Here is a 26,551-nt window from a genome sequence, read left to right as displayed (position 1 = left end):
TAGAGTTCTACCTGGACCAGGTGAGATGGTCACATTATACTGACATAGAGTTCTACCTGGACCAGGTGAGATGGTCACATTATACTGACATAGAGTTCTACCTGGACCAGGTGAGATGGTCACATTATACTGACATAGAGTTCTACCTGGACCAGGTGAGATGGTCACATTATACTGACATAGAGTTCTACCTGGACCAGGTGAGATGGTCACATTATACTGACATAGAGTTCTACCTGGACCAGGTGAGATGGTCCTTTACTGAAAAGGTTCTACGGACAGGTGGTGGACCATTATACTGAATGAGTTTCCTGGACCCGGTGATATGGTCAATTATACTGACATAGGTTTCCTGGACCCGGTGTATGGTCACTTATACTGACAAAAGTTTTTACCCGGACCAGGTGATTGGTCCTTTTACGAATAGAGTTCTCCTGGACCCCGGGGATTGGTCACATTTCGACATAGAGTTCTATGGACCCCCGGGGATATGGTCACATTAAAACTGCATAGAGTTTCCTGGACCAGGTGAGTGGTCACATTATACTGAAAAGAGTTTACCCGGACCGGTGAGTGGTCCATTATATGACTGAGTTTACCGGACCCGGTGATATGGTCACATTATACTGACATTTGAGTTCTCCCGGACCAGGGGAGATGGTCACATTATACCGCATAGAGTTTACCTGGACCCGGTGAGATGGTCAATTATACTCATAGAGTTTACCCGGCCAGGGGAGTGGTCCCATTATACTGACATAGAGTTCTACCTGGACCAGGTGATATGGTCACATTATACTGACATAGAGTTCTACCTGGACCAGGTGAGATGGTCACATTATACTGACATAGAGTTCTACCTGGACCAGGTGAGATGGTCACATTATACTGACATAGAGTTCTACCTGGACCAGGTGAGATGGTCACATTATACTGACATAGAGTTCTACCTGGACCAGGTGAGATGGTCACATTATACTGACATAGAGTTCTACCTGGACCAGGTGAGATGGTCACATTATACTGACATAGAGTTCTACCTGGACCAGGTGAGATGGTCACATTATACTGACATAGAGTTCTACCTGGACCAGGTGAGATGGTCACATTATACTGACATAGAGTTCTACCTGGACCAGGTGAGATGGTCACATTATACTGACATAGAGTTCTACCTGGACCAGGTGAGATGGTCACATTATACTGACATAGAGTTCTACCTGGACCAGGTGAGATGGTCACATTATACTGACATAGAGTTCTACCTGGACCAGGTGAGATGGTCACATTATACTGACATAGAGTTCTACCTGGACCAGGTGAGATGGTCACATTATACTGACATAGAGTTCTACCTGGACCAGGTGAGATGGTCACATTATACTGACATAGAGTTCTACCTGGACCAGGTGAGATGGTCACATTATACTGACATAGAGTTCTACCTGGACCAGGTGAGATGGTCACATTATACTGACATAGAGTTCTACCTGGACCAGGTGAGATGGTCACATTATACTGACATAGAGTTCTACCTGGACCAGGTGAGATGGTCACATTATACTGACATAGAGTTCTACCTGGACCAGGTGAGATGGTCACATTATACTGACATAGAGTTCTACCTGGACCAGGTGAGATGGTCACATTATACTGACATAGAGTTCTACCTGGACCAGGTGAGATGGTCACATTATACTGACATAGAGTTCTACCTGGACCAGGTGAGATGGTCACATTATACTGACATAGAGTTCTACCTGGACCAGGTGAGATGGTCACATTATACTGACATAGAGTTCTACCTGGACCAGGTGAGATGGTCACATTATACTGACATAGAGTTCTACCTGGACCAGGTGAGATGGTCACATTATACTGACATAGAGTTCTACCTGGACCAGGTGAGATGGTCACATTATACTGACATAGAGTTCTACCTGGACCAGGTGAGATGGTCACATTATACTGACATAGAGTTCTACCTGGACCAGGTGAGATGGTCACATTATACTGACATAGAGTTCTACCTGGACCAGGTGAGATGGTCACATTATACTGACATAGAGTTCTACCTGGACCAGGTGAGATGGTCACATTATACTGACATAGAGTTCTACCTGGACCAGGTGAGATGGTCACATTATACTGACATAGAGTTCTACCTGGACCAGGTGAGATGGTCACATTATACTGACATAGAGTTCTACCTGGACCAGGTGAGATGGTCACATTATACTGACATAGAGTTCTACCTGGACCAGGTGATATGGTCACATTATACTGACATAGAGTTCTACCTGGACCAGGTGAGATGGTCACATTATACTGACATAGAGTTCTACCTGGACCAGGTGAGATGGTCACATTATACTGACATAGAGTTCTACCTGGACCAGGTGATATGGTCACATTATACTGACATAGAGTTCTACCTGGACCAGGTGAGATGGTCACATTATACTGACATAGAGTTCTACCTGGACCAGGTGAGATGGTCACATTATACTGACATAGAGTTCTACCTGGACCAGGTGAGATGGTCACATTATACTGACATAGAGTTCTACCTGGACCAGGTGAGATGGTCACATTATACTGACATAGAGTTCTACCTGGACCAGGTGAGATGGTCACATTATACTGACATAGAGTTCTACCTGGACCAGGTGAGATGGTCACATTATACTGACATAGAGTTCTACCTGGACCAGGTGATATGGTCACATTATACTGACATAGAGTTCTACCTGGACCAGGTGATATGGTCACATTATACTGACATAGAGTTCTACCTGGACCAGGTGAGATGGTCACATTATACTGACATAGAGTTCTACCTGGACCAGGTGAGATGGTCACATTATACTGACATAGAGTTCTACCTGGACCAGGTGAGATGGTCACATTATACTGACATAGAGTTCTACCTGGACCAGGTGAGATGGTCACATTATACTGACATAGAGTTCTACCTGGACCAGGTGAGATGGTCACATTATACTGACATAGAGTTCTACCTGGACCAGGTGAGATGGTCACATTATACTGACATAGAGTTCTACCTGGACCAGGTGAGATGGTCACATTATACTGACATAGAGTTCTACCTGGACCAGGTGATATGGTCACATTATACTGACATAGAGTTCTACCTGGACCAGGTGAGATGGTCACATTATACTGACATAGAGTTCTACCTGGACCAGGTGAGATGGTCACATTATACTGACATAGAGTTCTACCTGGACCAGGTGAGATGGTCACATTATACTGACATAGAGTTCTACCTGGACCAGGTGAGATGGTCACATTATACTGACATAGAGTTCTACCTGGACCAGGTGAGATGGTCACATTATACTGACATAGAGTTCTACCTGGACCAGGTGAGATGGTCACATTATACTGACATAGAGTTCTACCTGGACCAGGTGAGATGGTCACATTATACTGACATAGAGTTCTACCTGGACCAGGTGAGATGGTCACATTATACTGACATAGAGTTCTACCTGGACCAGGTGAGATGGTCATTATACTGACATAGAGTTCTACCTGGACCAGGTGAGATGGTCACATTATACTGACATAGAGTTCTACCTGGACCAGGTGAGATGGTCACATTATACTGACATAGAGTTCTACCTGGACCAGGTGAGATGGTCACATTATACTGACATAGAGTTCTACCTGGACCAGGTGAGATGGTCACATTATACTGACATAGAGTTCTACCTGGACCAGGTGAGATGGTCACATTATACTGACATAGAGTTCTACCTGGACCAGGTGAGATGGTCACATTATACTGACATAGAGTTCTACCTGGACCAGGTGAGATGGTCACATTATACTGACATAGAGTTCTACCTGGACCAGGTGAGATGGTCACATTATACTGACATAGAGTTCTACCTGGACCAGGTGAGATGGTCACATTATACTGACATAGAGTTCTACCTGGACCAGGTGAGATGGTCACATTATACTGACATAGAGTTCTACCTGGACCAGGTGAGATGGTCACATTATACTGACATAGAGTTCTACCTGGACCAGGTGAGATGGTCACATTATACTGACATAGAGTGCTTCTACCTGGACCAGGTGAGATGGTCACATTATACTGACATAGAGTTCTACCTGGACCAGGTGAGATGGTCACATTATACTGACATAGAGTTCTACCTGGACCAGGTGAGATGGTCACATTATACTGACATAGAGTTCTACCTGGACCAGGTGATATGGTCACATTATACTGACATAGAGTTCTACCTGGACCAGGTGAGATGGTCACATTATACTGACATAGAGTTCTACCTGGACCAGGTGAGATGGTCACATTATACTGACATAGAGTTCTACCTGGACCAGGTGATATGGTCACATTATACTGACATAGAGTTCTACCTGGACCAGGTGAGATGGTCACATTATACTGACATAGAGTTCTACCTGGACCAGGTGATATGGTCACATTATACTGACATAGAGTTCTACCTGGACCAGGTGAGATGGTCACATTATACTGACATAGAGTTCTACCTGGACCAGGTGATATGGTCACATTATACTGACATAGAGTTCTACCTGGACCAGGTGATATGGTCACATTATACTGACATAGAGTTCTACCTGGACCAGGTGAGATGGTCACATTATACTGACTTGAGACACATTACATATCTTACATAATTATTTTCTTGGGGGTGAAACGTCCGTATATGTCCGCTTGTCTCATAGAATCCAAAAAGAACAGGACAGGACCGGGCATAGGCGGGCATAGGCGGACAAAAGTGGACAGCAAAATTTTGTTAAATTTTGCTAAATTTTGCTAAATTTTGTTAAAATTGTCTAATGAGGCGGGTGATAATTTTTTTAAAAGTCAAATTTTTTGTGGTTCACCCTGTAGACCCTGTTTTAAGGGGTATTTCCGAGATCGCATTACAAGGGGGGAACCCTCGATCTCGAGTCCAAAATCGTATATCGAAGGGTAGGTGCGGACTTCGAAAACCGAACAAATATTTTCGGCTAATAATGATCAGGGTAGCATGAAACATGAACAAAATTAGGGGAAGGCCTGTCAGTGCTGGGTTTCAGAAGGTGAAAACCCAGCACTGGCAGGACATAGGCGGACATTGGCGGACATAGGCGGACATGTCACCCCCCTCCCTATGTTACATATTACTTTACAGTTTACATATTAAACTTATTAAACATATTGTACAAGTCCTATGATACTGCCTTGAGACACGCCGTATTTTTATTCAGAACATCAAACATCATCATTGCGTGGTTGCTTATCCAGCAATTTGAGACTAATTTCAATTTGAGACTAATTTTAAATGTTTCTCCAGACGAAGAAATTGCCGGATATTGAGACTTGTAAGCCGACTGAAGTACTTTCTACTAGATGCTATTCCCACGTTGACGAGCTTAACGAACGGCTGGAGTTCATCAGGTGGAGTCGATTAATTGAATATCTAAATTTATTATTATTAATGTTTTAAGCAATGAAAACTTTATAATTTATCGATCATTTACAGTAACTCGTGATAACACTGAGAAATCTCTTGGAAATTTCAAATAAAGTTTATTCGAAATTTGATTTGAATTGACTGTTAAAGTCTTTATAATTATAGAATTGTTTAATTGGCTGATTATCTAATTATCTAATTATCTAATTATCTAACACATTTAAACAGGTTCACATTGAAACACGCCAACTGTTATTTGTCACTTACCCATGCTATGCAACTCTGGAAACACTTGACTACTCACAGAATATATCCTTCCGACATGGACATCATCTTCAGATGGTACGTGTTTTATCCTCTTCACATGGTACGTGTTTTATCATCTTCACATGGTACGTGTTTTATCATCTTCACATGGTACGTGTTTTATCATCTTCAGATGGTACGTGTTTTATCATCTTCAGATGGTACGTGTTTTATCATCTTCAGATGGTACGTGTTTTATCCTCTTCACATGGTACGTGTTTTATCATCTTCACATGGTACGTGTTTTATCATCTTCACATGGTACGTGTTTTATCATCTTCAGATGGTACGTGTTTTATCATCTTCAGATGGTACGTGTTTTATCATCTTCAGATGGTACGTGTTTTATCATCTTCAGATGGTACGTGTTTTATCATCTTCAGATGGTACGTGTTTTATCATCTTCAGATGGTACGTGTTTTATCATCTTCACATGGTACGTGTTTTATCATCTTCACATGGTACGTGTTTTATCATCTTCAGATGGTACGTGTTTTATCATCTTCAGATGGTACGTGTTTTATCATCTTCAGATGGTACGTGTTTTATCATCTTCAGATGGTACGTGTTTTATCATCTTCAGATGGTACGTGTTTTATCATCTTCACATGGTACGTGTTTTATCATCTTCAGATGGTACGTGTTTTATCATCTTCAGATGGTACGTGTTTTATCATCTTCAGATGGTACGTGTTTTATCATCTTCAGATGGTACGTGTTTTATCATCTTCAGATGGTACGTGTTTTATCATCTTCAGATGGTACGTGTTTTATCATCTTCAGATGGTACGTGTTTTATCATCTTCAGATGGTACGTGTTTTATCATCTTCAGATGGTACGTGTTTTATCATCTTCAGATGGTACGTGTTTTATCATCTTCAGATGGTACGTGTTTTATCATCTTCAGATGGTACGTGTTTTATCATCTTCAGATGGTACGTGTTTTATCCTCTTCAGATGGTACGTGTTTTATCATCTTAAGATGGTACGTGTTTTATCATCTTCACATGGTACGTGTTTTATCATCTTCACATGGTACGTGTTTTATCATCTTCACATGGTACGTGTTTTATCATCTTCAGATGGTACGTGTTTTATCATCTTCAGATGGTACGTGTTTTATCATCTTCAGATGGTACGTGTTTTATCATCTTCAGATGGTACGTGTTTTATCATCTTCAGATGGTACGTGTTTTATCATCTTCACATGGTACGTGTTTTATCATCTTCAGATGGTACGTGTTTTATCATCTTCAGATGGTACGTGTTTTATCATCTTCAGATGGTACGTGTTTTATCATCTTCAGATGGTACGTGTTTTATCATCTTAAGATGGTACGTGTTTTATCATCTTCAGATGGTACGTGTTTTATCATCTTAAGATGGTACGTGTTTTATCATCTTCAGATGGTACGTGTTTTATCATCTTCAGATGGTACGTGTTTTATCATCTTCAGATGGTACGTGTTTTATCATCTTAAGATGGTACGTGTTTTATCATCTTCAGATGGTACGTGTTTTATCATCTTAAGATGGTACGTGTTTTATCATCTTCAGATGGTACGTGTTTTATCATCTTCAGATGGTACGTGTTTTATCATTTCAGATGGTACGTGTTTTATCATCTTCAGATGGTACGTGTTTTATCGTCTTCAGATGGTACGTGTTTTATCATCTTCAGATGGTACGTGTTTTATCATCTTCAGATGGTACGTGTTTTATCATCTTCAGATGGTACGTGTTTTATCATCTTCACATGGTACGTGTTTTATCATCTTCAGATGGTACGTGTTTTATCATCTTCAGATGGTACGTGTTTTATCATCTTAAGATGGTACGTGTTTTATCATCTTCAGATGGTACGTGTTTTATCATCTTAAGATGGTACGTGTTTTATCATCTTAAGATGGTACGTGTTTTATCATCTTCACATGGTACGTGTTTTATCATCTTCACATGGTACGTGTTTTATCATCTTCAGATGGTACGTGTTTTATCATCTTCAGATGGTACGTGTTTTATCATCTTAAGATGGTACGTGTTTTATCATCTTCAGATGGTACGTGTTTTATCATCTTCAGATGGTACGTGTTTTATCATTTTCAGATGGTACGTGTTTTATCATCTTCAGATGGTACGTGTTTTATCGTCTTCAGATGGTACGTGTTTTATCATCTTCAGATGGTACGTGTTTTATCCTCTTCAGATGGTACGTGTTTTATCATCTTAAGATGGTACGTGTTTTATCATCTTCAGATGGTACGTGTTTTATCATCTTCAGATGGTACGTGTTTTATCATCTTCAGATGGTACGTGTTTTATCATCTTAAGATGGTACGTGTTTTATCATCTTCAGATGGTACGTGTTTTATCATCTTCAGATGGTACGTGTTTTATCATCTTCAGATGGTACGTGTTTTATCATCTTCAGATGGTACGTGTTTTATCATCTTCAGATGGTACGTGTTTTATCATCTTAAGATGGTACGTGTTTTATCATCTTCAGATGGTACGTGTTTTATCATCTTAAGATGGTACGTGTTTTATCATCTTCAGATGGTACGTGTTTTATCATCTTCAGATGGTACGTGTTTTATCATTTTCAGATGGTACGTGTTTTATCATCTTCACATGGTACGTGTTTTATCATCTTCACATGGTACGTGTTTTATCATCTTCAGATGGTACGTGTTTTATCATCTTCAGATGGTACGTGTTTTATCATCTTCAGATGGTACGTGTTTTATCATCTTCAGATGGTACGTGTTTTATCATCTTAAGATGGTACGTGTTTTATCATCTTCACATGGTACGTGTTTTATCATCTTCACATGGTACGTGTTTTATCATCTTCACATGGTACGTGTTTTATCATCTTCAGATGGTACGTGTTTTATCATCTTCAGATGGTACGTGTTTTATCATCTTCAGATGGTACGTGTTTTATCCTCTTCAGATGGTACGTGTTTTATCATCTTAAGATGGTACGTGTTTTATCATCTTCAGATGGTACGTGTTTTATCATCTTCAGATGGTACGTGTTTTATCATCTTCAGATGGTACGTGTTTTATCATCTTCAGATGGTACGTGTTTTATCATCTTCAGATGGTACGTGTTTTATCATCTTAAGATGGTACGTGTTTTATCATCTTCAGATGGTACGTGTTTTATCATCTTCAGATGGTACGTGTTTTATCATCTTCAGATGGTACGTGTTTTATCATCTTCAGATGGTACGTGTTTTATCCTCTTCAGATGGTACGTGTTTTATCATCTTCAGATGGTAAGTGTTTTATCATCTTCAGATGGTACGTGTTTTATCATCTTCAGATGGTACGTGTTTTATCATCTTCAGATGGTACGTGTTTTATCATCTTCAGATGGTACGTGTTTTATCCTCTTCAGATGGTACGTGTTTTATCATCTTAAGATGGTACGTGTTTTATCATCTTCACATGGTACGTGTTTTATCATCTTCACATGGTACGTGTTTTATCATCTTCACATGGTACGTGTTTTATCATCTTCAGATGGTACGTGTTTTATCATCTTCAGATGGTACGTGTTTTATCATCTTCAGATGGTACGTGTTTTATCATCTTCAGATGGTAAGTGTTTTATCATCTTCAGATGGTAAGTGTTTTATCATCTTCAGATGGTACGTGTTTTATCATCTTCAGATGGTACGTGTTTTATCATCTTCAGATGGTACGTGTTTTATCATCTTCAGATGGTACGTGTTTTATCATCTTCAGATGGTACGTGTTTTATCATCTTCAGATGGTACGTGTTTTATCATCTTCAGATGGTACGTGTTTTATCATCTTCAGATGGTACGTGTTTTATCATCTTCAGATGGTACGTGTTTTATCATCTTCAGATGGTACGTGTTTTATCATCTTCAGATGGTACGTGTTTTATCATCTTCAGATGGTACGTGTTTTATCATCTTCGGATGGTACGTGTTTTATCATCTTCAGATGGTACGTGTTTTATCATCTTAAGATGGTACGTGTTTTATCATCTTCAGATGGTACGTGTTTTATCATCTTCGGATGGTACGTGTTTTATCATCTTCGGATGGTACGTGTTTTATCATCTTCAGATGGTACGTGTTTTATCATCTTAAGATGGTACGTGTTTTATCATCTTCAGATGGTACGTGTTTTATCATCTTCGGATGGTACGTGTTTTATCATCTTCAGATGGTACGTGTTTTATCATCTTCGGATGGTACGTGTTTTATCATCTTCAGATGGTACGTGTTTTATCATCTTCACATGGTACGTGTTTTATCATCTTCACATGGTACGTGTTTTATCATCTTCAAAAAGAGAGATGCAGGTCACAGGGAACGTAATATTCTCTCAGATATTTATATCCTGATGATGATACATACAGCATACTATAATATGTTGTTGTAAAGTTAAGAAGTGGGTGGCGGATACCATATTATGTCAATATGAGCATGGCTAATGAAGCTGTGAATATTATTTTAATGAAATTCATAGACTTTATTGCACACATGTATAATGGTAAGTTCTTTAAGGTTTAAAAGTAATGTTTCTGATGAAAATTTCTGATAATAACATAATATTGTATTCCGATAAAGAGAAAATGCTCTTTTGGGACAAAGGAAATTGGTCAACGTTTCAATGTCACTACATCACAATCATGTTCGCAAATTATTTGGTATTATTATAGTGTTGAAAGTATTAAAAAGTAAGTAAGGAACACTCCTCAGGTTTGGAGAGTTAGTGGGGGAAGACTCAGACATAGAGGCCTGTGTTAGTAGGCAACTGTTCGTGGAGAAAATGTTAGCACTCGACCCTGCCACCTACACCGAACCAGGACTAAGGTTTATAATATAATATCATAACATAATATTATTATATGATATTATTATATAATATTATTCGCCGAACCTTCACAATTCAATGTATGGTATTAGTGTTTTAAGCATGTAATTTAATCATGTTAATGGGATCCTTGTTTAAAATCTGTTTCACGACTAGAGCCAATTGATAAAGCTTATTACTCAGCCTAGCCTATTCCTTTACAATCTTTATAATGTTGCAGATGTTTCGAGAACTATTTCAAAGAAGTTAATGAGAATGAGATCAGAGAAACAAAGAACAGTCAGAAACTACCGGATGAGGAATGCGAACCTTTTATTGGTAAGAAGTTCTGCGGAGGGCTGGGGGCGGGGGGCGGGGGGTCTGCGACACAAGACTTTATTTAGGGATCAAGAATCAAGACTATCATGCAATGCAGTGTTGGGAATCCTTTTTTTTTGCTGTTGGTCATAATCCAAAAATCTTTATCAATCGATTAATCAATTAGTTAACAATTATATTTATTAAGTTTATCACCAACTTAATTAGTTAATTACCAATTAGTTAATCATTCTATTAACATCAACTCAGGAACTGATTACATCTGGCGATTAGTGATAGAAGGTAGAGAGGAGCTGACTGAGTATTCTATAGCACTTCTCAAAGATATCTACAGTAGTGCTACTGTTACTAACCAGGTGATTTGATGAGTAATTAATTAATTAACTGATCAATTAGCTTGTAATTAATTTTTCAATATGATCATGATTCATCAATTTTCTACTTAAAGTATAGGGCTTGGGAATGTAACATTAAGGTTCTTCCAGGAACATAAGTCTGTTTTTAGTATAAACGATATATTTTCAAGTATTATATTATGAAAGTTTCTGGGATGACTAGATTAAACACTGCTGCACTGAGTACTGTATAAGTTTATCTGTTTATTTTAATAGTGGTGTTATTAAACTTCAATTTATTATTATTGTTATAATATGTAAGGTTATGATAGGGTAAGTATATTTAAGGTCTCAAATTAAAGGTCTCGAATTTAAGGTCTCAAATTAAAGGTTTCGAATTAAAGGTTTCAATCGGTCAAATTCATTTCAGTTTGTTAGACATAACGAGTTTATCAAGACGTGTTTCACGAAAGCTCGGCAATGTTTTTATCAATACGAGGTAAGATATGTAGACTAACCTCTGGGTAAGTTTTAATGTAGTTTTATTCTTAAGTTTGCTGTGTCTTTATCAGTGAATATATTGTATTAATTTCATTTTTCATCACTCGCGTTTTATCAATATTTAGTGACTACTTAAAAGTAATCCAGCAATGCAATAATTGTGATTCTGCTGTTTAGGTTGTTAGAATAATAATAACGATATTAAACTGTTTAGGATGCAACCTAATGTCATGATATTTTTGAACTTATTAGCAATTTAAAGACTGTTAACTCGCTTCATAAGCATGTCATCTTCGTTCCAAAACTTTTTATGACCTATGCATACACTCCTTGATAGTTATCTTGATCTAGTATCTTTGTTTCACACAATAGAGCATAAGTTTTGTGGTTTATCCACTGGGCTTAGATTTTGTGTTTAAGCTACCAAATTTTATTATTATTATTATATTGATAGAAATATTTTAAACAAAGCTATTCATGCTCAAACTATGAATAAACAATGCATTATAATTATGCTCAATAGTTTCATAAGAAAAAGAACCATTATGATTCAATAATTAATATAAAAAAGTAAAAAGCAAGATAATATGACGTATAAAACTCACATATTAAATCCTTATGACTTATCAGGTCCAGCAGTACCCAAAGCTCCTGGCTAGACAGACAATCAGAATACTGCACGTGCTTAGGGAGTATGTGGTGGACAACATGGACAAAAGTAAGTGTTCAAAAGTTAGAATGATGTTGTAAATCTAGGTATTTACTATTATTAAAGTATTTAAGGTATTTAGTTTTAAAGGTATTTAACATGAGGACGTTGGTTCTCCAGAGACCTAAAAAATTAAAATTTATGAGCTTTTTTAAATGTGATAAAGTTTGAAACATGAACACTGATCAGCACAGAAGTAAATACAAAACGTTTCTACGGTTGAGCACTGAGCCCCAGATAATACGCCCTCTCATTATCTGGGGCTCAGTGCTCGATATGTAACTTTCTCCCCCCCCCCCCCCCCCCCCCCCTTCAATATGTAACCCCCTCAACCTGTAACCCCATCAACCTGTAACCCTCTCAACATGTAACCCCCTCAACATGTAACCCCCTCAACATGTAACCCCCTCAACCTGTGACCCCCTCAACCTGTAACCCCCTCAACATGTAACCCCCTCAACCTGTAACCCCCTTAACATGTAACCCCCTCAACATGTAACCCCCTCAACATGTGACCCCCTCAACATGTAACCCCCTCAACCTGTAACCCCCTCGACCTGTAACCTCCTCAACATGTAACCCCCTCAACCTGTAACCCCCTCAACATGTAACCCCCTCAACATGTAACCCCCTCAACATGTAACCCCCTCAACATGTGACCCCCTCAACATGTAACCCCCTCCCCTCTCATAACTCGTATCACGTGTACAGGTGTGACCGGGGTGGTACATGAGGGTATGACAACACCCTCACACGAACGATCCTGGCAGGGAATACCTGTCATCATCATCGCACAGCTACTTGGACCTCACGATAAGGTCAAACACAAGGATTTATTTTTCTATCATCACTTGTTCTGCTGAGAATTGTTTAATCAGTAATGCTGATTTAATATTCGCATTATTGACGATCTTAGCCGTTTAACTGATCATTTTAACGGATCATAAATTGTATGTTAAACAATTTTTAAGAATCCACAAAACTTCCTCATTGACTTATCGAATCATCTGTAATATTCTGTATTAATTAATATTAATTTAACTAATTAACACACTCACAGGTGCTGGAGAATATAGAAGTCCTAACGCACACTAACGAAACTCTAGGAACCATCAGAAGGAACCTTGTAGCTCACATTTGTAAGAACGAGGTTCCACCAACACCCCCTCACATACAGCTGAAGTGAGTTTTTTATTTGTTAGACAGTATCTTTATAATTAGCATCACTAAGTTATGGTTTAACTAATAACTAATAAGTTATTTAACTCATAACTATTAAGTTATTTAACTGATAACTAATAAGTTATTTAACTAATAACTAATAAGTTATAATTTAACTAATTGTTATATTAAGATTGATTATATTAATGATGGCAATGAAATGGTTACAAATGTTTAATTTACTCTAATATAATGTGGTGCAGCCGTTACTATATAAAAATAAAGATCGATGAAATGATCTTAATCCTATAATACGTTTTTTAATTTAAAAAGTGTTCCCTATTGCTTGATCAATAAAAATCGAATCTTGAATTTCCAAGTTAACTCTCCGAACCCTCCAGAGTTAACAACGAGGAACTGGCGCCGTCACTGGACAGAAAGGCCCTGATACAGCTAGATCTAAAAGACAGACAAGTGCTGACTGTCCGTGTGATGACGTCACTCCACATCAACTCTCCCAGCAGTTCCAGTACCAGCTCCGCCGATCTCTTTAACAGTCCTTGTTAGTGTCATTTTTTACCCTTTTTTACCCTGATCCGATCAGCTGTTTTTGTTTACTCAAAAAATCAGAGATAAGATGTAGAAATAAATAATAATAATAATAAATTGACAATTGATAGTTTGTGGGTGGATTTTATTCAATATTTGAATTATTTTGAACAACTTGTCAATCAGCTACCTAAAATCTAACTTCCAAGTTATGGTAACTACGTGTAAGTCATGGTAACTACGCGTAAGTTATGGTAACTAAGTGTAAGTTATGGTAACTACGTGTAAGTTATGGTAACTAAGTGTAAGTTATGGTAACTACGTGTAAGTTATGGTAACTACGTGTAAGTTATGGTAACTACGTGTAAGTTATGGTAACAACGTGTAAGTTATGGTAACTACGTGTAAGTTATGGTAACTACGTGTAAGTTATGGTAACTACGTGTAAGTTATGGTAACAACGTGTAAGTTATGGTAACTACGTGTAAGTTATGGTAACTACGTGTAAGTTATGGTAACTACGTGTAAGTTATGGTAACTACGTGTAAGTTATGGTAACTACGTGTAAGTTATGGTAACTACGTGTAAGTTATGGTAACTACGTGTAAGTTATGGTAACTACGTGTAAGTTATGGTAACTACGTGTAAGTTATGGTAACTACGTGTAAGTTATGGTAACTACGTGTAAGTTATGGTAACTACGTGTAAGTTATGGTAACTACGTGTAAGTTATGGTAACAACGTGTAAGTTATGGTAACTACGTGTAAGTTACGGTAACTACGTGTAAGTTACGGTAACTACGTGTAAGTTACGGTAACTACGTGTAAGTTACGGTAACTACGTGTAAGTTATGGTAACTACGTGTAAGTTATGGTAACTACGTGTAAGTTATGGTAACTACGTGTAAGTTATGGTAACTACGTGTAAGTTATGGTAACTACGTGTAAGTTATGGTAACTACGTGTAAGTTATGGTAACTACGTGTAAGTTATGGTAACTACGTGTAAGTTATGGTAACTACGTGTAAGTTATGGTAACTACGTGTAAGTTATGGTAACTACGTGTAAGTTATGGTAACTACGTGTAAGTTACGGTAACTACGTGTAAGTTATGGTAACTACGTGTAAGTTACGGTAACTACGTGTAAGTTACGGTAACTACGTGTAAGTTACGGTAACTACGTGTAAGTTACGGTAACTACGTGTAAGTTACGGTAACTACGTGTAAGTTACGGTAACTACGTGTAAGTTATGGTAACTACGTGTAAGTTACGGTAACTACGTGTAAGTTACGGTAACTACGTGTAAGTTATGGTAACTACGTGTAAGTTATGGTAACTACGTGTAAGTTATGGTAACTACGTGTAAGTTATGGTAACTACGTGTAAGTTATGGTAACTACGTGTAAGTTATGGTAACTACGTGTAAGTTATGGTAACTACGTGTAAGTTACGGTAACTACGTGTAAGTTATGGTAACTACGTGTAAGTTACGGTAACTACGTGTAAGTTACGGTAACTACGTGTAAGTTACGGTAACTACGTGTAAGTTATGGTAACTACGTGTAAGTTACGGTAACTACGTGTAAGTTATGGTAACTACGTGTAAGTTATGGTAACTGCGTGTAAGTTACGGTAACTACGTGTAAGTTACGGTAACTACGTGTAAGTTATGGTAACTGCGTGTAAGTTACGGTAACTACGTGTAAGTTATGGTAACTACGTGTAAGTTATGGTAACTACGTGTAAGTTATGGTAACTACGTGTAAGTTATGGTAACTACGTGTAAGTTATGGTAACTACGTGTAAGTTATGGTAACTACGTGTAAGTTATGGTAACTACGTGTAAGTTATGGTAACTACGTGTAAGTTATGGTAACTACGTGTAAGTTATGGTAACTACGTGTAAGTTATGGTAACTACGTGTAAGTTATGGTAACTACGTGTAAGTTATGGTAACTACGTGTAAGTTACGGTAACTATGTAAGCTACGTAAGTTAGAGCTCTATAACAGACTGCAACACCAGGTAGTCCTATCAAGCAGACCAAGTACATCCCGTGGTTATTGTACGTGAGCGACGTTGCAATGCATCACAAGCAGATAGACCTATGTGATGCTGTCACTGCTATCCTCAACATATTCCCTACAGGTATTCCTCCTTCAGTTGTTTGTCTGGTATTTCAGGTATTTTAGGTATTTTAGGTGTTTGTCAGGTATTTTTAATCAATAATTTGTATGTCAGGTATTCTGCTATCGTAGGTTTCACTTTCTTGTTTCCTTGATCATTATAAACTCCCTCCCAGATATGGAGATAGAGCAGGATATAACAGAGCTAGCTGCTACTCAGGCTACCGAGGTGGTACAATCACAAGATGAGAACACAGAGGTAAACTTAGCCCCCCCCCCCCCCCCCCCCTGACAAGTTGATATACAATGTGTTAGATAATTTAGCCAATATACGGATACCTTACAGCTAACACTAAACACAAGTTATACCGCAATAAACTCCCTACCCCGGCTAACCCCCAGTTCCCAACTAAACCCACATACCCCCAGTTCCCAACTGACCCCCGATACCCCCAGTTCCCAACTAACCCCACATACCCCCAGTTCCCAACTAAACCCACATACCCCCAGTTCCCAACTAAACCCACATACCCCCAGTTCCTAACTAAACCCACATACCCCCAGTTCCCAACTAAACCCACATACCCCCAGTTCCCAACTAAACCCACATACCCCCAGTTCCCAACTAACCCCCGATACCCCCAGTTCCCATCTAAACCCACATACCCCCAGTTCCCAACTAAACCCATATACCCCCAGTTCCCAACTAAACCCACATACCCCCAGTTCCCAACTAAACCCATATACCCCCAGTTCCCAACTAACCCCCGATACCCCCAGTTCCCAACTAACCCCCGATACCCCCAGTTCCCAACTAACCCCCGATACCCCAGACTCCAGCTCCAGCAGCAACAGACAGCTCCCTCTCCACCGCTATATTCCTGGACTCCAACTGTGGTGGAGTGAGGTACAAGCTAGAGATAGTGTACGCGTTACTCATGCCTGCTGTTCCCTCAGCTAAGAGTGTCAAGTTCAGAACAGACTTCATTCTAGCTGGTAAGAATCTTAAAATGTGGCCCATTCTCAACGTCTGATCATGAGACAAACCTCTAAACTTTCTGGAATTTAACGAAAGTGACGTCATCATAACCCAACAATGACGTCATGATCCCTGTCTAGGTGGTGTAGAAACAGTTTTATCTCTACTGCAAAACGAGCGATTCCTCTGTGGAGCAGATAAACAAACGAGGAGGAGCTGTCTGCATATCTTTGCGAAGATAACAAAGTTTGTTCTCACCACCCTGTGTTATGGCACTCTTGCTTTGTTCAAGGTTTGTGTACATTCTTTTCTTTTTTTTACATTTTTTTACATTCTTATTTGGGTTTGCGAAAATTTTTAGGCTTTAAAACAGGAATTAGGTTTGTTATCTGCAAATGTTATCAGGTACAGTTTATTAGAATTGATTTCAATATAAAAGTAGCGAAGGTAATGCCACAAAATTACAATTTTAATATTTAAGTTAAGTTCAAGTAAATAATATTTCAGAAGAATACTCCGTCATCTCGAGCCGCTCTGAACCTCCAGAACTCTCTCACCAGCATTCCCAACCCTGCAATTGAACGTGGTTAATTATTTAATGATCATTACATTTTAGCTTGCCACATTCGCATTCCGCTGGATATTTTTGACGCAATTGAGAAGAGATTCCAATAACAAATAGGAGCTTGTTTCTCAAAAAATTTGAATTGCACCTTTGCAAGCACCTTTCCAACTTTCCAATTTTGAAGAGAAATTCCAAGTATAAGACATCAAAATTGATCCTTCAAACAAACATTTAAACCTCTTCAAAATATAATATCATATTTTTGCCTCATTGTAGATATTTTGTTCGTGTGTAAATGACAAAAATATATAATTGTAATACGTTGATGTACAATTTATTTGAATTTTAAAATAAAAATATCACAAACTTTCCTCCGGGCTGCCTCCTAAAACTCATTACTTTCCCCGCTAGTGCTAAGGAACGCAGCACATCACACCGTACAGAATGAACTCGTGTTAGAGAGACTACAAAAGAATGAGCAAGCTGTCCCTACCTTGAAGTATATCCAGGTAATTAGTTGATAATTAATTGATAATTAGTTGATAATTAGTTGATAATTAGTTGATAACTAGTTGATAATACATCCAGGTACTGACTATCAGGACATTATAATTATAATTTAGATAATCGATCGATTAGATTGCATTAATTTAATGTTTTGACAAGATCACAAAATTATTGTACATAGTTTTTTCATGTAAATTTATAACTAAATATTGTTTGTTCAGCCTTTTACAATTTAAAATTTAATGAATTTGTATACACAACAATATCTTCAAAGTTATCTAAATATCAAATTTACTTAAAATGAAACGGAATAATTTATTTGATTGCGACAAAATCAACTGTAACCGTTCACATTTAACAGGCGATATTTCGTTTGACACGAAGATGCGCGTTTGGGTACGACTTGCTACCACATCCTATTATAGTAAATGAGGCTACAATCAACAACAACATACTTTTTGAGGATGTCTGGCTGGCCCAGGTGAGCTAATTAATCAATTAATCAATTAATAGTTTAATTGATTTATTGATAAGGTCGCGATATTTAATGATAAAGTATTAAGTTGTGTCAGTAAAATGACAACAGATATAATATATTTATATCTTTATATATATTTATTATAGGGTATATATGATATAATATGTAGTAAGATGTATTATTGTCAGCAGTTGGGTGGTATGTTTTAAACCACTATGTTCGTGGCATGTCCCATTTTCTAATTATACACGTGTTATTTGATAATACGTTTGTTAATTATACACGTGTTAGTTGATAATACGTTTGTTAATTATACACGTGTTAGTTGATAATTAGTTGATAATTAGTTGATAATTAGTTGATAATTAGTTGATAATTAGTTGATAATTAGTTGATAATTAGTTGATAATACGTTTGTTTAGTGTTTACTCAGATCGTTAAAAACCTCAAAACTAGGAATAATCATAATTTGTTTGGTGAGAGATAATTTAACAACTGTTTGGAAGAAAATTGCTTGAAAACAGGAATTATTAAAATACTTGTACTCTACAAGGTCTTTCCAAGGGTTAACCACACGCCACATAATAGTAATTTAACCACAATTAACACTGATTAGATAAGAATCTATCTGATGTTGACCGTTAAAAAGAACCGTTTGATGGCCTGTTGAAAACCAGCTACGAAACGAAACGAAACACTGTATTTACTACCCCGCTACTAATTACTATGCGACAAAGATATTGTATAAAATATAACTAAATAATTTACACAATACGGTGCCCAATACTAACTAATTAGTATGATATATACTATTAATGTTTATATATAAACATTAAACCTGCTGTTGTCCCCAGGAGCTGATGGAGAATCTGACGATTTGTTTCATGCATCAGCCTCTTATCCTGGAGGACCTGTTGGTGAACGAGGAATTCAAGGAATTTATCGTAAACATGATACTCGTGTGCTCCAGTCAGTTTGTCCGACAGGTTTGTTATTGTGCTCCAGTCAGTTTGTCCGACAGGTTTGTTATTGTGCTCCAGTCAGTTTGTCCGACAGGTTTGTTATTGTGCTCCAGTCAGTTTGTCCGACAGGTTTGTTATTGTGCTCCAGTCAGTTTGTCCGACAGGTTTGTTATTGTGCTCCAGTCAGTTTGTCCGACAGGTTTGTTATTGTGCTCCAGTCAGTTTGTCCGACAGGTTTGTTATTGTGCTCCAGTCAGTTTGTCCGACAGGTTTGTTATTGTGCTCCAGTCAGTTTGTCCGACAGGTTTGTTATTGTGCTTCAGTCAGTTTGTCCGACAGGTTTGTTATTGTGCTCCAGTCAGTTTGTCCGGCAGGTTTGTTATTGTGCTCCAGTCAGTTTGTCCGACAGGTTTGTTATTGTGCTCCAGTCAGTTTGTCCGACAGGTTTGTTATTGTGCTCCAGTCAGTTTGTCCGACAGGTTTGTTATTGTGCTCCAGTCAGTTTGTCCGACAGGTTTGTTATTGTGCTCCTGTCAGTTTGTCCGACAGGTTTGTTATTGTGCTCCAGTCAGTTTGTCCGACAGGTATCACCTACTAAGCCATTAGATCAGTTAACTAACTTTGTAATCAAACTTTATGTAATTTAACAAGATGATATAACTTAATATAACTTAAAATCGTTCTTTGAAACTGTGATGTGCGTGATCAGTCTTACTAATGACTCTACTTTTTTGTAATTCTCTTAAATTTCATTTAAAGTATTATGTTGTCTCGTAATCTTGAAGAGTGTTAAATTACAGTAATCACTATTCCGAAAGTCTTGGCTTTGGTTCGTTAATTTAGATTTTGTAACATGAACATTATATTAGGTTAATTATCTTATTAATTTATTTATTTATTAATTATCTCATAATTAATTAATTATCGCAGGTAGTATCGGATCAGCTCTATATAATGTGTGTAAAGTGTTGCGTGGCTGGGAAAAGCGTCCTCGATGTTATCAAGCTTTTATTTGATAACCTTCACAAGACAGGTTTCTAGATAAGTAGATAGTTAACTAAATACTGATTACTAATTACTAAATACGGATTACTAAATAGTGGGAATAGCTAACTAATAACCAAATTGGATATTATCTTTCTTTCACATTCCAATATATAATGGTTATATGAGTGAGCAATTGAGTTCAGTCGCTGTCAAACAATCTAAAAACCCACAGACAACTTACTTCATGATCTTCAAATAAAATTGACACCTCATTTGAAACAAAAAAATCACATATTACCACATATTACCACATATTACCACATATTACCACATATTACCACATGTTACCACATATTACCACATGTTACCACATATTACCACATATTACCACATGTTACCACATATTACCACATATTACCACATGTTACCACATATTACCACATATTGCCACATATTACCACATATTACCACATGTTACCACATATTACCACATATTACCACATGTTACCACATATTACCACATATTACCACATATTACCACATATTACCACTTTACCACATAATATTAGCTAATCCTTTGTTTAATGTTTCACAGAGGACTATGGTGATAACAGTTGTTTCTACTTCGGACTACTCAGTAGAATCCTTGCCTGTGCTGCACATCATAATATAATCGTTTGTAACAGCGACTCCCTCCTAGAACAAGAGGTATGTGACCCTGGCCCGACCCTGGTCATTAGAGTTATACTAGTACTACTTCTAGTAGTGTAGTATATAGTAGTAGTACTAGTACTAGACTCTCTGTTAGAACAAGAGGTAGGTACATAGATAAGAAGTTTTCTAGAATCTTAAATAGGATAATTTCAAAATGGAATGGGTGAAATAAGAAGTTTTTCAAAATGGAAGTGGTGAAACAGTAAAACTGCAAAAAATGTCCCTGGAAGGTTTTGAGATTTTTCGTTAGTTGTTCTTCTTAGTGTCAGTTTGTATTTATCGAAGTGTTTTATTTCATACAACATGAAATACGTCATTGAGGATGAATTGAAGGACTGTTTCAATTTACTGTATACTAGGTATTCCTTCAAATAATACACGATATTATTACATATTCAACAATTTACCGAACAATTTCCTTGACAGTGTAAATAAGCCAACTCACGCTGAGCTGTGTGTTTCAGGTCGCATGGTTAAAGAGTATAGAACATCATAACAAGTTTCATCCTCTCAACGAAACACTTCTCAAAGGTGTGTTTCTATTTTTACTCAATGTTTTGAATAGTTGTTGCTCAATGGAAGGCGGGATAATCTTGCCTCCTCCGTCAACGATTCTGAGATTTTTTATTCCTCCGCTTAAAATGTTAACCACATGATGTAGGACCCGCAAGCAATAACGCAGTCACAAAATTAAATTCTATCTTTGGAACCGCGCGCCACTGGCGTATGGGTAAGAAGCAAAACACGCGTGTGACCAGTACACCGGTCCAACCCAAAATGTTATTTTATGTAGCGCGCAGCGACATTACTGTGATAAAGGATTTTCTCGCCCCTAGTTGAATTAGTCACGTGACTTAGCGCGCTACCCCGCGCGGTTAATCAATCAAATTAACCGTTCTGACTTTAGGTTTTAGTTTATTAGGGGCCAAGAACGTCGAAATAACCAGGTCAAAAGCGAAACCGTATAATTTGTTCTTTCAACCATCCATGGTTTGAAAACATAAGGTTTACTAATTACTATAAACCATGACATCAGACACTGTATTCTTTCATCAATCTCCACCTGTTATCTGCCATAGAAGCAGCTGGACTGACTGAAAACATTGTGTAGGGGTAATTCAGGGAATGAACCAGGGGATGTGGTCATTAATTGGAAGAAACAATAAAGGCTAGAAGAGCCTTTATTGACACCATCACTCGAATCGAGTGATGGTGTCGGTTTCACAGTCTTCTCAATAGGTTATCCGTGCATAATTGATGGGAGTTTCTTTTTGTACTGAGAACTGAGTGTTAGGTAGATTCACATGAGGACTCGTCACTATCGTTGATGGATGTGGTATAACAATACTCAAGAAGGCAAATCAGCCTATCGTCTTGACCCAATGATAACAATTTCAAACCAGTAATATTCTCCAGGGCATCTCCAGATCTGTCGAGAGCTGGTTTCAATCTCTTCTCTGCCCACTAAACTGTTGCTAGGTAGCCAAGATAACGGACCTTTACTTCTTCCCTCTCTCCTCTTCAATTATCTCTTCCCCGCAAGCAAGGTAAAACGTGCTCTGGAGATTATGTCATATGTGTTCTATTTCATCCTATTTGGTAGATTTTTTAACGCTTTATTTTCGTTTGAGACTGTGTTGATGCGATTATTTTTTTTAGATGTTGTTGGATCAGAGAAGGTTTCCTGATATTGAGATTAGAGACGATCTTCCAATCTGCCAGACCCCTCAAACACAGGTCAGTTGTGTAAATATAACGGGATAATATTCTGTACGACATTTGGTTTGATACGAAGTACTGATAATCATTGTTATTGTGTCCTGAGCACTGAAGATTTCATCTTTGTAATCAGTACACCCACTCTCCAGGAAGCTGCATTTAATCTAGTTGGAGCACTGTGTAAAGGCTGCTTAGAAAACCTTGGATTTGTCGTTAACTCCACGAAAGAGCTGTTCTACTCCGAACAGAACTTACTCAACTCATGGGAATTTCCACCTTCTATCCACCCTAGGAACCCAAAAGGTAGGTTTATCACTAGGTTATATACAACGATATTGATAATCACGTCGCTGGAATCACAATGAACTACCCGTAGGATTTGTTGGACTAAAGAACGGCGGAGCGACCTGTTACATGAACGCAGTTCTGCAACAGCTCTACATGATCCCTCATATCCGAGCTAACCTGCTTTCTTTGCCGTGTTTGGAGGAGGATGGCAGAGAAGAGGAGGAGGAGGACGAAAGGAAGGAGGGGAAGGAGGGCGAGGAGGGGGAGATGTCCCCAGCTAAGCTTCATCACCTCGGTGTTGCTAAACAGGTCGGTTGTTCAGTATGTGCTTTTATAATACAGCAGAGTTTCAGGACCATAATAATACTTTATATATATTCAACTATAAAGCTGTTTAATGAATTACTCTTTAATGAATTACTCTTTAATGAATTACTGTTTCCGAAACCTATGTTCAAGTCATCTTGAAATAAAAGTATAGTCCATTTCATAGTGTTGTCATGGTAACTGAGACATTCTTGTCAAGAATTGACCTAAACTCCATCACAGGTTCAATCAATATTCTGTGCTCTAAAAGAATCAAAACACCAATACTACACCCCTGACGGTTTCTGGAGAGCGTTTAAACTGTGGGGAGAGCCGGTGAACCTGCGGGAGCAACACGATAGTCTGGAGTTCTTCAACGCTCTTCTCGATAACCTGGTCGAGGGAACTAAAGCTCTCCAACAGCCGCCTTTTATAACGGAGATGCTGGAGGGGAGCTTCGCTGATCAGAAGATTTGTAAAGATTGTCCTCACAGGTACGGGGATTGTTGAGAGATAGTGTGGGGTGAAGGGGTATTCCCCCCCCCCCCCCCCCCCCTAGTTTGGGGTGTTGTTATTGATTGATGGAGATTAAAAAGTATATCTGTGAGGATTTTAAATTCATTTGAATAGGTTTTGTCACTTTGAAACATTTTGGAAGTCTAATCTATCACTTTCTTTGTAATTGATTTCACTTTCTTTCACTTTCACTTTCACTTTCACTTTCACTTTCTTTCTCCGGTAGGTACACACGGATAGAACCTTTTCTTTCTATTTCTGTAGATGTTAGGAACCACGAGAATCTCACAGATAGTTTGGATGAATTCGTTAAGGTGAGATATCTTACCTCTTACATATTGTGACACCTTAAACTTAACTTAAAGCTCAAATATAACATCTTCCACTTTTCATTTTAAATATAGCACCTTGAGTCTTACCTCCTTAATCTTGAATTTACATCTTAAATCTTTCGTCTTAAAACCTTGCTTCTGTTTAAGCTGGCAAGATGTTATCGACAGCAAAAAATATCCCCTGATTGAGACATCTTAAAAATCTTACACCTTAAATATTGCTATTACATATACTTATCGAAGATATGACACGAAGGGTTCTATAAATCAGGTGGAATTGGACATAAAATAGCCATTCTCCTATGAAGCTATGATCATGTATAAATGTCCGTTATCTACAAGTTGTTCTCTCACGCTTGTTTTCGCTAATATAATGTAACTTATCAATGTGATAACTACCCAAACTCGTTGGATAAAACATGTTATCACACTCCAAGCAGTGATGTAACATGTTATCACACTCCAAGCAGTGATGTAACTGCTTATTCTTTGGTGTAACACATTCTCAACTCACTCTTATCACACAGGGTGACCTGTTAGAAGGGAACAATGCGTACCACTGTGAACTGTGTGACAAGAAGGTAGACACCGTGAAACGGCTCTGTTTCCAGCGACTGCCAAACATCTTGGCTATTCAACTCAAACGGTCAGTCGATCGGTTTCTATTCGAACACATTGTGATTATGTGAGATGCTATCAGTATATTAGATTTTATTTCAAGATCAATAAAAGCTATAACAAGCTTATACCCCCAGCCCCTCTCTCTCTCTCTCTCTCTCTCTCTCTCTCTCTCTCTCTCTCTCTCTCTCTCTCTCTCTCTCTCTCTCTCTCTCTCTCTCTCTCTTTCTCTCCCCCCCCCCCTCTCTCTCTCCTCATAAGTTACCTGATCGAAAAGGAATAACTCGTCACATGACCAGGTTTAACTCGTCACATGACCAGGTTTAACTCGTCACATGACCAGGTTTAACTCGTCACATGACCAGGTTTAACTCGTCACATGACCAGGTTTAACTCGCCACATGACCAGGTTTAACTCGTCACATGACCAGGTTTAACTCGTCACATGACCAGGTTTAACTCGTCACATGACCAGGTATAACTCGTCACATGACCAGGTTTAACTCGTCACATGACCAGGTTTAACTCGTCACATGACCAGGTTTAACTCGTCACATGACCAGGTTTAACTCGTCACATGACCAGGTTTAACTCGTCACATGACCAGGTTTAACTCGTCACATGACCAGGTTTAACTCGTCACATGACCAGGTTTAACTCGTCACATGACCAGGTTTAACTCGTCACATGACCAGGTTTAACTAGTCACATGACCAGGTTTAACTCGTCACATGACCAGGTTTAACTCGTCACATGACCAGGTTTAACTCGTCACATGACCAGGTTTAACTCGTCACATGACCAGGTTTAACTCGTCACATGACCAGGTTTAACTCGTCACATGACCAGGTTTAACTCGTCACATGACCAGGTTTAACTCGTCACATGACCAGGTTTAACTCGTCACATGACCAGGTTTAACTCGTCACATGACCAGGTTTAACTCGTCACATGATCAGGTTTAACTCGTCACATGACCAGGTTTAACTCGTCACATGACCAGGTTTAACTCGTCACATGACCAGGTTTAACTCGTCACATGACCAGGTTTAACTCGTCACATGACCAGGTTTAACTCGTCACATGACCAGGTTTAACTCGTCACATGACCAGGTTTAACTCGTCACATGACCAGGTTTAACTCGTCACATGACCAGGTTTAACTCGTCACATGACCAGGTTTAACTCGTCACATGACCAGGTTTAACTCGTCACATGACCAGGTTTAAC

At 38.3% G+C, this 26,551-nt stretch overlaps 1 protein-coding gene across 1 annotated transcript in view; it reads left to right on the top strand.

Moving 5' to 3' along the window:
- Positions 1-26,551, top strand: part of LOC134824718 (probable ubiquitin carboxyl-terminal hydrolase FAF-X) — an 85,290-nt gene that overhangs the window by 38,979 nt on the left and 19,760 nt on the right. The window contains exons 15-42 of the mRNA XM_063836695.1: positions 5,364-5,467; positions 5,712-5,825; positions 10,536-10,649; positions 10,871-10,968; positions 11,218-11,324; positions 11,734-11,802; positions 12,435-12,522; positions 13,225-13,331; positions 13,574-13,695; positions 14,076-14,236; positions 16,250-16,372; positions 16,527-16,609; positions 17,184-17,346; positions 17,470-17,621; positions 17,837-17,915; positions 18,306-18,403; positions 18,763-18,882; positions 19,734-19,865; positions 20,772-20,874; positions 21,424-21,536; positions 22,007-22,073; positions 22,959-23,089; positions 23,202-23,279; positions 23,411-23,564; positions 23,638-23,858; positions 24,099-24,349; positions 24,598-24,685; positions 25,231-25,349. Coding sequence (XP_063692765.1) covers positions 5,364-5,467; positions 5,712-5,825; positions 10,536-10,649; positions 10,871-10,968; positions 11,218-11,324; positions 11,734-11,802; positions 12,435-12,522; positions 13,225-13,331; positions 13,574-13,695; positions 14,076-14,236; positions 16,250-16,372; positions 16,527-16,609; positions 17,184-17,346; positions 17,470-17,621; positions 17,837-17,915; positions 18,306-18,403; positions 18,763-18,882; positions 19,734-19,865; positions 20,772-20,874; positions 21,424-21,536; positions 22,007-22,073; positions 22,959-23,089; positions 23,202-23,279; positions 23,411-23,564; positions 23,638-23,858; positions 24,099-24,349; positions 24,598-24,685; positions 25,231-25,349 — 3,359 coding nt within the window. The remainder of the gene's footprint in view (positions 1-5,363; positions 5,468-5,711; positions 5,826-10,535; positions 10,650-10,870; positions 10,969-11,217; positions 11,325-11,733; positions 11,803-12,434; positions 12,523-13,224; positions 13,332-13,573; positions 13,696-14,075; positions 14,237-16,249; positions 16,373-16,526; positions 16,610-17,183; positions 17,347-17,469; positions 17,622-17,836; positions 17,916-18,305; positions 18,404-18,762; positions 18,883-19,733; positions 19,866-20,771; positions 20,875-21,423; positions 21,537-22,006; positions 22,074-22,958; positions 23,090-23,201; positions 23,280-23,410; positions 23,565-23,637; positions 23,859-24,098; positions 24,350-24,597; positions 24,686-25,230; positions 25,350-26,551) is intronic.

Source organism: Bolinopsis microptera, chromosome 13 (genome assembly GCF_026151205.1).
Source record: "Bolinopsis microptera isolate Bmic1 chromosome 13, MBARI_Bmic_1.0, whole genome shotgun sequence".
Classification (NCBI taxonomy): domain Eukaryota; kingdom Metazoa; phylum Ctenophora; class Tentaculata; order Lobata; family Bolinopsidae; genus Bolinopsis; species Bolinopsis microptera.
Note: the sequence above shows the minus strand (reverse complement) of the source record. Positions and strands in the feature narration are given on the sequence as shown.